Source organism: Syngnathus acus, chromosome 8, assembly GCF_901709675.1.
Source record: "Syngnathus acus chromosome 8, fSynAcu1.2, whole genome shotgun sequence".
In the NCBI taxonomy this organism is placed as follows: Eukaryota; Metazoa; Chordata; class Actinopteri; order Syngnathiformes; family Syngnathidae; genus Syngnathus; species Syngnathus acus.
In genome coordinates this window covers 969,037-982,124 of record NC_051093.1, presented here as the reverse complement: position 1 = coordinate 982,124, position 13,088 = coordinate 969,037, and the positions used below count along the sequence as shown (strand labels likewise).

The 13,088-nt window shown below is 52.0% G+C and overlaps 1 protein-coding gene across 7 annotated transcripts in view; it reads left to right on the top strand.

Moving 5' to 3' along the window:
• The window catches only part of baiap2a (BAR/IMD domain containing adaptor protein 2a), a 30,798-nt gene that overhangs the window by 8,907 nt on the left and 8,803 nt on the right, over positions 1-13,088 (top strand). For 5 of the 7 annotated variants that reach the window (XM_037257177.1, XM_037257175.1, XM_037257174.1 and 2 more), the window contains exons 2-7: positions 1,766-1,841; positions 2,701-2,787; positions 9,594-9,680; positions 10,029-10,090; positions 10,458-10,529; positions 12,156-12,293. In XM_037257177.1, coding sequence (XP_037113072.1) covers positions 1,766-1,841; positions 2,701-2,787; positions 9,594-9,680; positions 10,029-10,090; positions 10,458-10,529; positions 12,156-12,293 — 522 coding nt within the window. The remainder of the gene's footprint in view (positions 1-1,765; positions 1,842-2,700; positions 2,788-9,593; positions 9,681-10,028; positions 10,091-10,457; positions 10,530-12,155; positions 12,294-13,088) is intronic. The other 2 variants (XM_037257180.1, XM_037257178.1) reach the window with 1 other exon arrangement.

Below are 13,088 nucleotides of genomic sequence, written 5' to 3'. Positions count from 1 at the left end.
GAGAAAGAAATTATGTCTTCATTGAAGCAGTTGAACAAAAGAATCGTTTTCCCTTTTCTTGACGAGTGAGAACGAGCCTCCGGTCGAAACATGCCATTAAGCTTGTTGAGACTCGAGCGGTTGATTCCATTTGAGTCTAAAGCTTGACCGCGGAGCCCGCGCCGGCAAACGCCGCCTGCTGCCGGCTCGCCACGTTTGAATCGGGTGGGGTAATTGTTGAGCCCCGCCACTCGGCCCCCATCAAGAATGGCCAATAACCCTCCTGCTGCTTTTTCATCTTCCGCTTTTGGCCATCTTGGCACTTTGCGTTGTCTTTCATATCCGCGAACCTTGCTGGCAGCTCAGTCGTGCTGGGGGGTTGACGGCGCTTGATGGAACCGATGATGGCACGCTGGCGACTGATTGGGCGCAATGATTGCCACTGGTTTCCCTCAGCTGATGTTTGTAGGCCACTTTGCATGTCATTAGCGCGAGCGCACATGACTCAGAAGCAGGCGGACCGGTTAGCATGCCTATTTTGAATGGGCTCTGGTCAAAGTCAAAGTCAACGTGACATGAGCCTCTTTCAGTTGAAACCAAGCTCGGGGCCGACCAATCAATGGTGTTCATCTCACTTTGTTCAGCCTTTGTGTGTTGTGCCCTTGAAATTTGTTGTAGTGAGGTGAGCCCGAGCCCAGTCCAATTGAAAAGTTGTGCTCTCGTGCCTTCTTGTGGCATCTGGCAACAATTATAAACCAAGGGGGGGGTCATCAGTCACTTGTTCTTGTTTTTCTTTCGCCGTTTGCCTCTTTTGTCATTGGACAGGAAAGGGAATTTACGGTGACATGTTGCGGTTCCGCTGGGTTAGGTTTTTGGAGCTTCGTGGCTCAGAATGCTTTGCACCACTTTGGTCTCTGTGGCCCCATTTCCCAATTAGCTGCCACAATTAGGCGAACAATGTAGCACAGGAGAACTGGGATGACCAATTTAGCCCGGATGACGGAATAAACTACCGCCCATTTCCCCCCTGGCGTCGTTTCATCTCCTTAGAAAATGTTGCCGCATACAGCTCCAGCGTTGTCAGTGTGCGTGTGTGCGGGAGTTGAGTTGAAGAAAGGCGTGCGGGTGCGTGTCGACTACCTTTTGGCTCGTTCAGTGGGAGAGTGTGCCGTAACGATGCGGCGTTACGCAATCCTCCCACTGCTTTAAAACACCACCGCTTGTTATTAGAAAAGCTTTGTACGGGTGTGGGCGTTTGCACGACTACACGCACGCGCAGGGATATGTGTGCGTCCTCATCAATCACCTCGTATTAGAATGTAATAGAGCGCGGCGGCGTTGTAGAATATTTCCCTCAGTGAGTTTTGACGTCTTTTGATCTCGGGGACGCCCTTTTGTATGTTCCTCCAGTTGACTCGTTTGCATGCGAGCGGCTAAGCTCATTTGATGCTAGTTGGAGCGGAGACGCGCAAACAAGATGGACCTGCTATGAAGGCACCTGTTTGAGTATCACGGAATGCCATTCGCAAGCTGAGCCATGATTGGTCGCCCTGCGCAACCGCAAGTGCCCCCCCCCCATTGATAAAAGCCACCTTGTCGCAAGATTGATCAGAATAGCGCATTTGGGCTCGTGGGGCTGTGCAGGGAACTCGAATATGTTGGCCCAGGTTTTCTGCCTGCCTTTCAGGGCTGTGCACAACGAGGTTTGCGTCAATGATTTGCCACTCGATTAGCGTCCGCACAGGCTTTCATTTTGCGCTGAAATCTTGTCTTGTCCTTCTTTCAGACAATCATGGAACAGTTCAACCCTTGCTTGCGAAACTTTGTTGCCATGGGGAAGACCTACGAGAAGGCCCTTGCCAGTAAGTCAATTTCTTTCTCTCCTCTGCTGACGCGGCCGTACATCTACGACTATAAAAGGACAGTATTTATCCTCCTCCCAAATGGGCAGACCTGCCCCTCTCCCCCTCCCCTTTACTGTCGAGAAGAGTCTGAAGGGGAAGACAAAAGATAAAAGGGCCTCCAAAGGGAAGCGATGACAGTTGGCTGTGGGTAGACTACTTAATAAAGGTGAGCGTGCGGTGGCGTCGCCCGTCCTCTGCCACTTAATTTGCTGAGCGAGGCTTATCCAAAGAAGCCTTGCCGATCCTGAGCAAGTGCTACCTTATGTTGCCCCCCCAACCCCACCGTCATGCACACAATAACTAATCCAGGACACGGTGGGAGGACAGAGACAGACCGACTTGGACTCCCTAAGCCATTAAATCTGTCCTTTGCAAGATTTACTCAAACCGAGGGGAGGGGGGGCTAAGAGGCTCTTGTTTGCAAGGGAGGGTGAGGGGGACCCTTGCATCCATACGCTTGATTAAGTTCGACATAGTGAGGTGAACAATCAGCAAATTTTGGATGACAGAGAGGATGACTGCTCTATGTTTTAAGAAGGCCTGACACTTGATCCTTGTCAACCGCGGGGCGGTCAGAGAAACACGCAGGCGCTTTACCTTTGCGCTGGTCACACTTCTTTCTGACAGCAAGCCGTTTGGAACTCAAATGGATCTCTTTGTAATGCGCAAATGCGTGGCACTGCCGGGATGTGGCCATAGGCCAACAAAAGCCAAAACTGAGAAAGATATCAATCAACTCAAACGGAAAGGCTAGCGAGATGATGAAGACATGTGATGGCTGGTGCCGTTTTTGAAGCACTTTCCCTCCTTTGTGCAGATGTCACATTCGCCGCCAAAGGCTACTTTGACGCTCTGGTGAGAATGGGCGAGCTAGCCAGCGAGAGTCAAGGATCCAAAGATTTAGGTGAGTACATCATTTGCGCTGACTTTGAACACCTGTACGACCCCGTGCAAAGCGGGCAGTGGCGTCCATGGCCTAAGAGCCGTCCAGTCGCCCAGTCCAATTCAAAAGCCGTGACTCGTGAAATCCACAAAGCACCTTGTTCTTGTTGTTGTGGTGGCGGTGGCTGTTGCTCAAAGTGCCTTATCCCAACAATTCCAGTTCACTTATTTCCTGGAAAAATATCACTACACACACACACATACACACACACACACACACAATTATACACACGCGCTTACACAATTATACACACGCGCTTACACAATTATACACACACGCTTACACAATTATACACACACGCTTACACAATTACACACACACACAGACACACACAGAGGCACACACACGCGCGCGCACACACACTCACACACATGCACTTTATATCCAGATTTGTTTATGCAGTTTGGAGAGATTGCTCTCTTGATGCCGGCGCGATGGGACTTGCCGGTGGCTCACTCAACGTTTGCACGAAAAGGAATGAAAAGTGACTCCGAAATGCCGCCTGGAGGGAATGGGATCATCACAATAACTGGGGCAAAAGTCTCATTTTCTCCATCTCCCTTTCCAACGGCCCAAAACTTGTTTGCTTTTTTTGTTCCAAAGCTCTGCGCAGTGCAGTCTGCCCACAATGATGTATTTTCCAGCCGCCGGGAGTCAGAGCTCCATACCTGAATGCAACGCTGCGGTCCAACCCGTGCGTGCAAGGAAGGGGGGAGGGTAGGCCTCTGCGGCTGGCTCGCTTTCTTGCTCAACCTGTTTGGGCTGAAAGTCAGTCAAAGGGAAGGTGCATACTGTACACCACGGCACTGTGGCCTTGCCTCGGATATCCATGAAAGTCGCTCGGCAGCAACCGACTATGTGCCTGGCGGCCGCCGGTGTATTCTTCTGGTCAATCACTCGAGCAGGAAACCTGCTCTGTCTTCTATCTCTGCAAATATAATCAACACGAGTTCCATTTGGATGATCGTGTCTTTTTGTGTTTCTGCGGTCCGAGCGTTGGTTTTACCCCAAGCGCTACACTCTTCCTCCCACGCATCATCCTCCTCCTCCGCTTGGGCTAATCACCGCCTGTCTGTCACAGGCTCACAGAACACACGCACCTGCTGCCCTCTCATTCCACTCTGCCTGCCGGGCCGGGTCAATTCTTCTCGCGGGGGCCCCAAGTCCGTGCTTTTCATTTCTTTAAAGGCAAGAAATGAAATGTTTCAAAGGAGGAAACAACTATTAACGGAAAAAACACCCAAAACAGTTTATACTGTAAGGCTGGTAGATAAAATCTACCAATCTAAAAAATAGATGAAATGATCCATCCATCTATTTTCCGAGCTGCTTTTCATTACGAGGGTCACGGGTGTGCTAAATTGGTCTCTGGGATACTTTTAATCGCTTTGTAATAGATAATGACAAGAAAGGGTGATTGATACACAAGCTAAACACAAGTGACTCTTTCAACATCTAAACACTTTACCCTAAGGACGGCTCTCTAGCTTAACACTAACATATAATGCAGAATTCCTTAGACGTGCGACGATTAGCATTTTCAGTCTGTTATTGCACCACAAATGGTGGAGCAACATGTATAGACAGTACTGCCTTTTTTTGGCAGGGAAAAATTAATGCCTCCAGTGTATGGTGGATTTCCACAGATTCAAGGGGCATTTGTAGGATCTGTCTTGAGTCAGACTACATCATAGATACTGTACTAGTATGAGTTTTTTTGCTTTTTTTGGCAATGCCATTTTCATCCCGCGACTGAAAGCAGTTTTGTCACCGTGCTCACAGCGATCTACCATGCTGCTGTCGGTCGGGTCTTTCCCCCCCGAGACGACATCGGATCAACAACTTGCGTGAGTTGCTAATTGCCATGTAAGAGTCAGCACAAAGCACACAAATCACATTGCAGCCTAACTGACACCAACTCAAACACACATAGGCTGTTGCTAGCTAGAGAAGTTGGGCAGGGATTCCTAAACTGACATGTGGGTCACCTAATCGTCCTTTTAGCGCTTTGCAAGACTAAAAATGTCATGGCGATGAGCTTCTCCAAGCATCAAAGAGGTTATGCCAAATATGTCCTTTAGTGTTTTATGAACAATATCCCTTGTCTCCATAAGGGGGCCAACACACCCCAACAAACACACACACACACACACACACACACACACAAATGCCAATATCGACATGTTATGATGCCGATAGCGTTCGGAACAGTGCTGCTGACGTGCCTCGGTCTAAAATTTTGCAATCTTTCTTGATTATGAGAGTCGCTCCTTGCCCTGGCCGCCTCTTGCACCTCCTTCAGCACCTGTCCCCGTTTGAACGAGCTCTTTTCGTAGCTGGCCACCGCCTGCATCCCCGGAGGCTCTGCCTCCCCCAGTTTGCTCTATTTCGGGAAGCCCCACCCCCATAAACTAAACGCTCGCGACGTGACAGTGCAAAGCAACCGGGTGCACTTTGTCAGCATTTGTGGCGACCTTGCATTTGGCTCGTGTCACCCGGGGCATGTCGAGTGCCGTCTAACCGATGCATTTGCATTTTCATTCATTTGCGGCCTCCAAGGAGGCGGCTTGTGTCGTCGAAGGATCGATGGGTTCTGCCAATTCTTCAAAGGGAAACTTGATTTAGCCACTTTTTGGAGGGAAAAGTTCAACTTTGGTCCCTCCTGAGTATGATAACCTTGTTATTATTCATGTCCAATTTTGCCGCTTGCCTTCGATTGGAAACGACATGGCGCGGCATGAGCTCAGGCGACACCCAATCACGGCCGCATGAGAAGCGGGGCCGTCACGGGACTGGCTGCCATCAACGAGTGGGCCAAAAATGGCCCCATTTCATGTCCATCCATCCATCCATCTTCTTCCGCTTATCCGGGGTCGGGTCGCGGGGGCAGCAGCTTCAGGAGGGACTCCCAGACTTCCCTCTCCCCAGCCACTTCATCTAGCTCATCCCGGGGGATCCCAAGGCGTTCCCAGGCCAGCCGAGAGACATAGTCTCTCCAGCGCGTCCTGGGTCGTCCCCGGGGTCTCCTACCGGTGGGACATGCCCGGAACACCTCCCCAGGGAGGCGTCCAGGAGGCATCCTGATGAGATGCCCGAGCCACCTCATCTGGCTCCTCTCAACGTGGAGGAGTAGCGACTCTACTCCGAGTCTCTCCCGGATGACCGAACTCCTCACCCTATCTCTAAGGGAGAGCCCGGACATCCTGCGGAGAAAACTCATTTCGGCCGCTTGTATCCGGGATCTCGTTCTTTCGGTCACGACCCATAGCTCGTGACCATAGGTGAGGGTAGGAGCGTAAATCGACCGGTAAATTGAGAGCTTTGCCTTTTGGCTCAGCTCTCTCTTTACCACGACGGACCGGTACAGAGTCCGCATTACTGCCGACGCTGCACCGATCCGCCTGTCGATCTCGCGCTCCATCCTCCCCTCACTCGTGAACAAGACCCCAAGATACTTAAACTCCTCCACTTGGGGCAGGATCTCATCCCCGATCCGGAGAGGGCATTCCACCCTTTTCCGATCGAGGACCATGGACTCGGATTTGGAGGTGCTGACCCTCATCCCGACCGCTTCACACTCGGCTGCGAACCGCTCCAGTGAGAGCTGGAGATCACGGCCTGAAGAAGCCAACAGCACAACGTCGTCTGCAAAAAGCAGAGACGCGATGCTGAGGTCCCCAAACCGGACACCCTCAACGCCTCGGCTGCACCTAGAAATTCTGTCCATAAAAATTATGAACAGAATCGGTGACAAAGGGCAGCCTTGGCGGAGTCCAACCCTCACTGGGAACGAATCCGACTTACTGCCGGAAATGCGGACCACACTCTGGCATCGGTGATACAGGGACCGAACCGCCCTTATCAGTTGGCTCGGTACCCCGTACTCCCGAAGCACCCCCCACAGAACCTCCCGAGGGACACGGTCGAACGCCTTCTCCAAGTCCACAAAACACATGTGGACTGGTTGGGCGAACTCCCATGCACCCTCGAGGATCCTGTTGAGGGTGAAGAGCTGGTCCACTGTTCCACGGCCAGGACGAAAGCCACACTGTTCCTCCTGAATCCGAGGTTCGACCTCCCGACGGACCCTCCTCTCCAGCACCCCTGAATAGACCTTACCAGGGAGGCTGAGGAGTGTAATTCCCCTGTAATTGGAACACACCCTCCGGTCCCCCTTCTTAAAGAGGGGAACCACCACCCCAGTCTGCCAATCCAGAGGCACTGTCCCCGATGTCCACGCGATGCTGTAGAGACGTGTCAGCCATGACAGCCCCACAACATCCAGAGCCCTTAAGAAATCCGGGCGGATCTCATCCACCCCCGGGGCCTTGCCACCGAGGAGTTTTTTAACTACCTCAGTGACTTCAACCCCAGAGATTGGAGAGTCCGCCTCAGAGTCCTCAGGCCCTGCTTCCACAATGGAAGGCGTGTCGGTGGAATTGAGGAGGTCTTCGAAGTATTCTCCCCACCGACACACGACGTCCCGAGTCGAGGTCAGCAGCACGCCATCTCCACTGTAAACAGTGTTGACGTTGCACTGCTTCCCCCTCCTGAGACGCCGGATGGTGGACCAGAATTTCCTCGAAGCCGTCCGGAAGTCATTCTCCATGGCCTCGCCGAACTCCTCCCACGCCCGGGTTTTTGCCTCAGCAACCGCCGAAGCCGCGTTCCGCTTGGCCATCCGGTACCTGTCAGCTGCCTCCGGAGTCCCGCAGGCCAAAACGGCCCGATAGGACTCCTTCTTCAGCTTGACGGCATCCCTTACCGCCGGTGTCCACCAGCGGGTTCGGGGATTGCCGCCACGACAGGCACCAATGACCTTACGGCCACAGCTCCGGTCGGCCGCCTCAACAATGGAGGCGCGGAACAAGGTCCACTCGGACTCAATGTCCCCCGCCTCCCCCGGGACGTGGGAAAAGCTCTGCCGGAGGTGGGAGTTGAAGCTCTTCCTGACAGGGGATTCCGCCAGACGTTCCCAGCAGACCCTCACAGAACGTTTGGGTCTGCCAGGTCGGACCGGCATCTTCCCCCACCATCGGAGCCAACCCACCACCAGGTGGTGATCAGTTGACAGCTCCGCCCCTCTCTTCGCCCGAGTGTCCAAAACATGCGGCCGCAAATCCGATGACACGACTACAAAGTCGATCATCGAACTGCGGCCTAGGGTGTCCTGGTGCCAAGTGCACACATGGACACCCTTATGTTTGAACATGGTGTTCATTATTGAAAATCCGTGTCGAGCACAGAAGTCCAACAATAGAACACCGCTCGGGTTCAGATCGGGGGGGCCGTTCCTCCCAATCACGCCCTTCCAGGTCTCACTGTCATTGCCCACGTGAGCATTGAAGTCACCCAGTAGAACGACGGAGTCCCCAGAAGGAGCGCTCTCCAGCACTTCCTCCAGGGACTCCAAGAAGGGTGGGTACTCTGAGCTGCCGTTTGGTGCATAGACACAAACAACAGTCAGGACCCGTCCCCCCACCCGAAGGCGGAGGGAGGCTACCCTCTCGTTCACCGGGGTGAACCCCAATGTGCAGGCGCCCAGCCGGGGGGCAATAAGTATACCCACACCTGCCCGACGCCTCTCACCGTGGGCAACTCCAGAGTGGAAGAGAGTCCAGCCCCTCTCGAGAGGGCTTGTACCGGAACCCAAACTGTGTGTGGAGGCAAGTCCGACTATATCTAGTCGGAACTTTTCTGCCTCGCACACCAGCTCGGGCTCCTTTCCAGCCAGAGAGGTGACATTCCATGTCCCAAGAGCCAGCTTCTGCAGCCGGGGATCAGACCGCCAAGGTCCCTGCCTTTGGCCGCCGCCCAGCTTGCAATGCACCCGACCCCTTTGGCCCCTCCCACAGGTGGTGAGCCCATGGGAAGGGGGACCCACGTTTCCTTTTCGGGCTGAGCCCGGCCGGGCCCCATGGGCGAAGGCCCGGCCACCAGACGCTCGCCTTCGAGCCCCGCCTCCAGGCCTGGCTCCAGAGGGGGGCCCCGGTGACCCGCGTCCGGGCGAGGGAAAACGTGATCCATTAATTTTTATCATCATAAGGGGCTGATGAGCCGTGCTTTGTCTGGCCCCTCACCTAGGACCCGTTTGCCATGGGTGACCCTACCAGGGGCATGAAGCCCCAGACAACATGGCTCCTAGGATCATAGGGGCACGCAAACCCCTCCACCACGATAAGGTGACGACTCACGGAGGGGCCCATTTCATGTCCAATGAGGCAAATCCAAAGTTGTCAACTGTTTAGCTCAACTTTTAGAAGATAAGCTGGAAAGGTATTTTCTCCGGTTGGATCTTAAATTCATGGAAAAAGTGCTTGTTGAAATGTTTTTTTTTCCTTGTGAAGCCACGCTCCCCCTGCTTCTTTGCTTCCTTTTGTCGTCTTCTCTTCTTCTTCTCCCAATGAGCAGTTCAAGTCCAGGCTGCTGTGTCTGCGCTCTTTTGTGTGTCTTTTTCAATCTGTGGCATTGTGTCTTCTGTGTGACCGTCCCAAAGCCCTTTTAGGCCACCCAAGGAAGAAGTCAGGATGTTGTCGACTGCACTGCCTAAGTTGCAAAGTCATAGTATCACCTTTCCACAGACTCGCAAAAATAAAATAGTTTTGCTTTAATATTTGTTCACAAGGAAAACAAAAGCCTGTGAGGATTGTTCTCTGTCTACATGTTGCTGCATCTTTTTTGCTTCACATATCAGTGTGTATGGCTGAGTGGAAAGGGGCTTTGGAGCGTCTGTTTGTTTCACGTGTCGTCCTCTGTCTTTCCACCAGGTCTGAATGTTTCTGTCCTTGGCTCAATGTCGCTCTTTTGCGTTCCTTTTCCTGGACAATGCACTGCACTTTCTGAAGAGGCAGCTTGTAGGTATAACAAAATGGAAGCACTCCTTCCAGCTGCATGGCCCCCCCCTGCCTCCCTCCCTCCCTGCCTCTCTCCCTGCCTATATTTTGGCTTTTAAAAATCGTGGCGAGTGCCATTTCTCTCATGGGAAAGTTTTAAAGCTTCAAGCTTGTGGCTTGTTTGGCGTAAAAGTGTCATTTTGTGTCATTTTGGTTTTTCCTGACTTTTTCCGTCTCATCTCATTGTTTGGACGTGTCGTCACGCAAATCTCCTCCATTGCCGTGTCCGTCTCGCATGAGCCATTTGCCTCGTTTTCCTTCCCGCTGCCGTTGCAGATCTTGAGCTTGCGTTTCTGCTTGTGTGCACAGGCGACGTGCTCTTCCAAATGGCAGAGGTCCACCGACAGATCCAAGTGCAGCTGGAGGAGATGGTTGGTACACCAGCTCTCCCCGAAGCCAATGCTGAATCTGCCGCTTGTGTTGGGCTCCCACATTTTGACCCCGCTGGATTGTTGATCCGGAATGATGCCACACACAATCGCTTTTCTCCATGCCGCTTTTGGGCTAAAAATTAGTTGTCAGCGTTTTATCGCCCCAGTGTGAACTTCATTTCAAGCTCGAAAGTAGAGGCAGACGCTCACTTGGCGCGGGCATGAGGAAAGGCCATGACGGCAATGTCGCCTCTGCCCGACGAGCTCACGCTGGAGGCATTAGCCGTCAAAAAGATGATTTTGTCTGATTGATTCACCGCCCTGGCGCCTTGAAGTCTAATCTGTCCCGAATGCGCTTTGTGCCCAGCTGAAGTCTTTCCACACTGAGCTGCTGTCGGAGCTGGAGAAGAAGGTGGAGCTGGATGCTCGCTACCTGGCTGTGAGTACGCACGCCCATCCGCCCACATTTGAGTACCAGATCGTTCAAATCTTCTCAAGACTGACAGGAAGCACAGCTGAGCCGCTCTGCATGACACATCTTTAGAATTAGTGGGACACTGTGTGTGTGTGTGTGTGTGTGTGTGTGTGTGTGTGTGTGTGTGTGTGTGTGTGTGTGTGTGTGTGTGTGTGTGTGTGTGTGTGTGTGTGTGTGTGTGTGTGTGTGTGTGTGTGTGTGTGTGTGTGTGTGTGTGTGTGTGTGTGTGTGTGTGTGTGTGTGTGTGTGTGTGTGTGTGTGTGTGTGTGTGTGTCTGTGTGTGTCTGTGTGTGTCTGTGTGTGTGTGTGTGTCTGTCTGTCTGTCTGTCTGTCTGTCTGTCTGTCTGTCTGTCTGTCTGTCTGTCTGTCTGTCTGTCTGTCTGTCTGTCTGTCTGTCTGTCTGTCTGTCTGTCTGTCTGTCTGTCTGTCTGTCTGTCTGTCTGTCTGTCTGTCTGTCTGTGTCTGTCTGTGTCTGTCTCTGTCTGTCTCTGTCTGTCTCTGTCTGTCTCTGTGTGTGTGTGTGTGTGTGTGTGTGTGTGTGTGTGTGTGTGTGTGTGTGTGTGTGTGTGCGCTCTCTCACACACACACACACACACACACACACACACACAGGCAGTGTCCCACTAGCGAGCGTGCGCGCGACTTTGCGACATGTGAAGCACGCACGCTCTCGCTCTTTAGCTCACTCGGCGAGGTCGCGAGTCGGGCACGCTGCCGAAAAGTAGGAAATGTGCCAAAGTCAGTGTCGTCCGCCCATCACAAATGAGCTGGCCGACTTCTTCTTGGCAAGCCTCACGTCCACTTCCTCAGACAGCAACGTCGTCGGGACGGAAAGAAGGGTTGCAGCCGGGCGCCCAGCGCTCTTGGCCAATCAATTAAGCAAGTTGGTTGCCGCCGTTGCTCTTGCGTCCTGCCGGCGACACAGTGGCTTATGAGAAAAGCACACGAGGTTTTGTGTCGCTGCTGACCCAGTTGCCATAGTAACAGAGCTGCTGCAGCCTAGGAAATTCTCTCTCGATAAATAAGCGCTTATGGGGAAAAGCACAAGCTGAGACGTAACTTCCCGGAGCGGTTCTTTGTCAGCCCTCCATAAAATAGGTCACAAAACGGTCGGCACAGGTGGAGCCCATTTACATCTCCACACATTGGACTGGAAATTCTTCCCTTTGATTAGAGGCCACTTGGATCGTCATTATTAGCAACAAGATGGTGTGGAGGAGTGTGGACTCTTTGCACACACTGTGACGAAGCCGCCGTCTAGCTTTTAGCCATTTATTAGTTTGTTTTGTTTTCCCCGCTACGTGGGGGTGTGAAACGTAAATTGGGATGGCAGCAATCAATCGGCATAAGCAGGGCAAAGTGATAAGCCGGGTGAGTTGCTTTGTAAAAGCAGTTTCGTTCATCATGTAGTGTCCGAATTTTTTTTACATCGACTTCACTTTGCAGGCCAACACATTTTCATTTGACCTTTTCAACCATTGTTTTGGGTTATGGCGACAGGCAACACTTTTCCATGAGCTGACCTCTACAGAGCAACTTTTGCAGCGCATGTTACAAACATGCCCCCCCAATTCCCCCCCATCTCTGCAGGCGGCCCTGAAGAAGTACCAAGTGGAGCACAAGAACAAAGGGGAGAGTCTGGAGAAGTGTCAAGGGGAGCTGAAGAAGCTCCGCCGGAAGAGCCAAGGCAGCAAGAACCCGTCCAAGTATGGCGAGAAGGAGATGCAGGTGAGCGGCTGTCTTTGGTACTAAAGACTCTATTTTGGAAGAGCCCGCATTGTGTGACGACAAGGCAATCTCAACGTTGGAGTTTCAAAACCCAACTGGGCAGCTGACTCAAGGGCTAGGTTCGGCAGCCTTTGTTGTTTGCCTGGCAAAGTCACCCATACGGCAAATAACAACGTTGCCGGTTTGGAAGCTTTAAAAAGTGTCAAGAGCAAAATGAGTTTGCCGTCCCGCCGTGACTCCTTTGGCGAGAGCGGATAGCTCCTGCCTGTTCCGCATTGCGCTGCACAGTTTCATTGGGTACACCAGACAGCAGAAGTCTACACACCCAATGCTAGATTTTTGAGGAGTCAAAAGTGAGACTTAAGTTGTTACCCACCATGCATGTGATCTCTTCAAGGGCAGGTAAAATGAGAGCCAGATGATATGGTTGCACAAGTGGCACCACCTGTTGGAAATTAACAGAGATGGGACCAAGTCACACATGTGCAAGTCTCAAGTGAGTCTCAAGTCTTAACCTTCAAGTCTCAAGTAAGTCCCAAGTCATTTTTTCTTGGGCAAGTCAAGTCCTTAAATAGGTCAAGTAAAGTCCAAGTCAAGTCCTTAAATAGGTCAAGTCAAGTCCAAGTCAAGTCACCTTATTATTGCAATTTTACCCGCAGAATCTGATCTTAGTAACGTGAAAAGACAAGATATAAGTAACTTTAAGTAACCATCATTGTCCAATGTGTCTAACCTGATTAAAAAATATGACAATAATTTGGATTTGCACTGTAATTACTGATATTCAGTAAAATA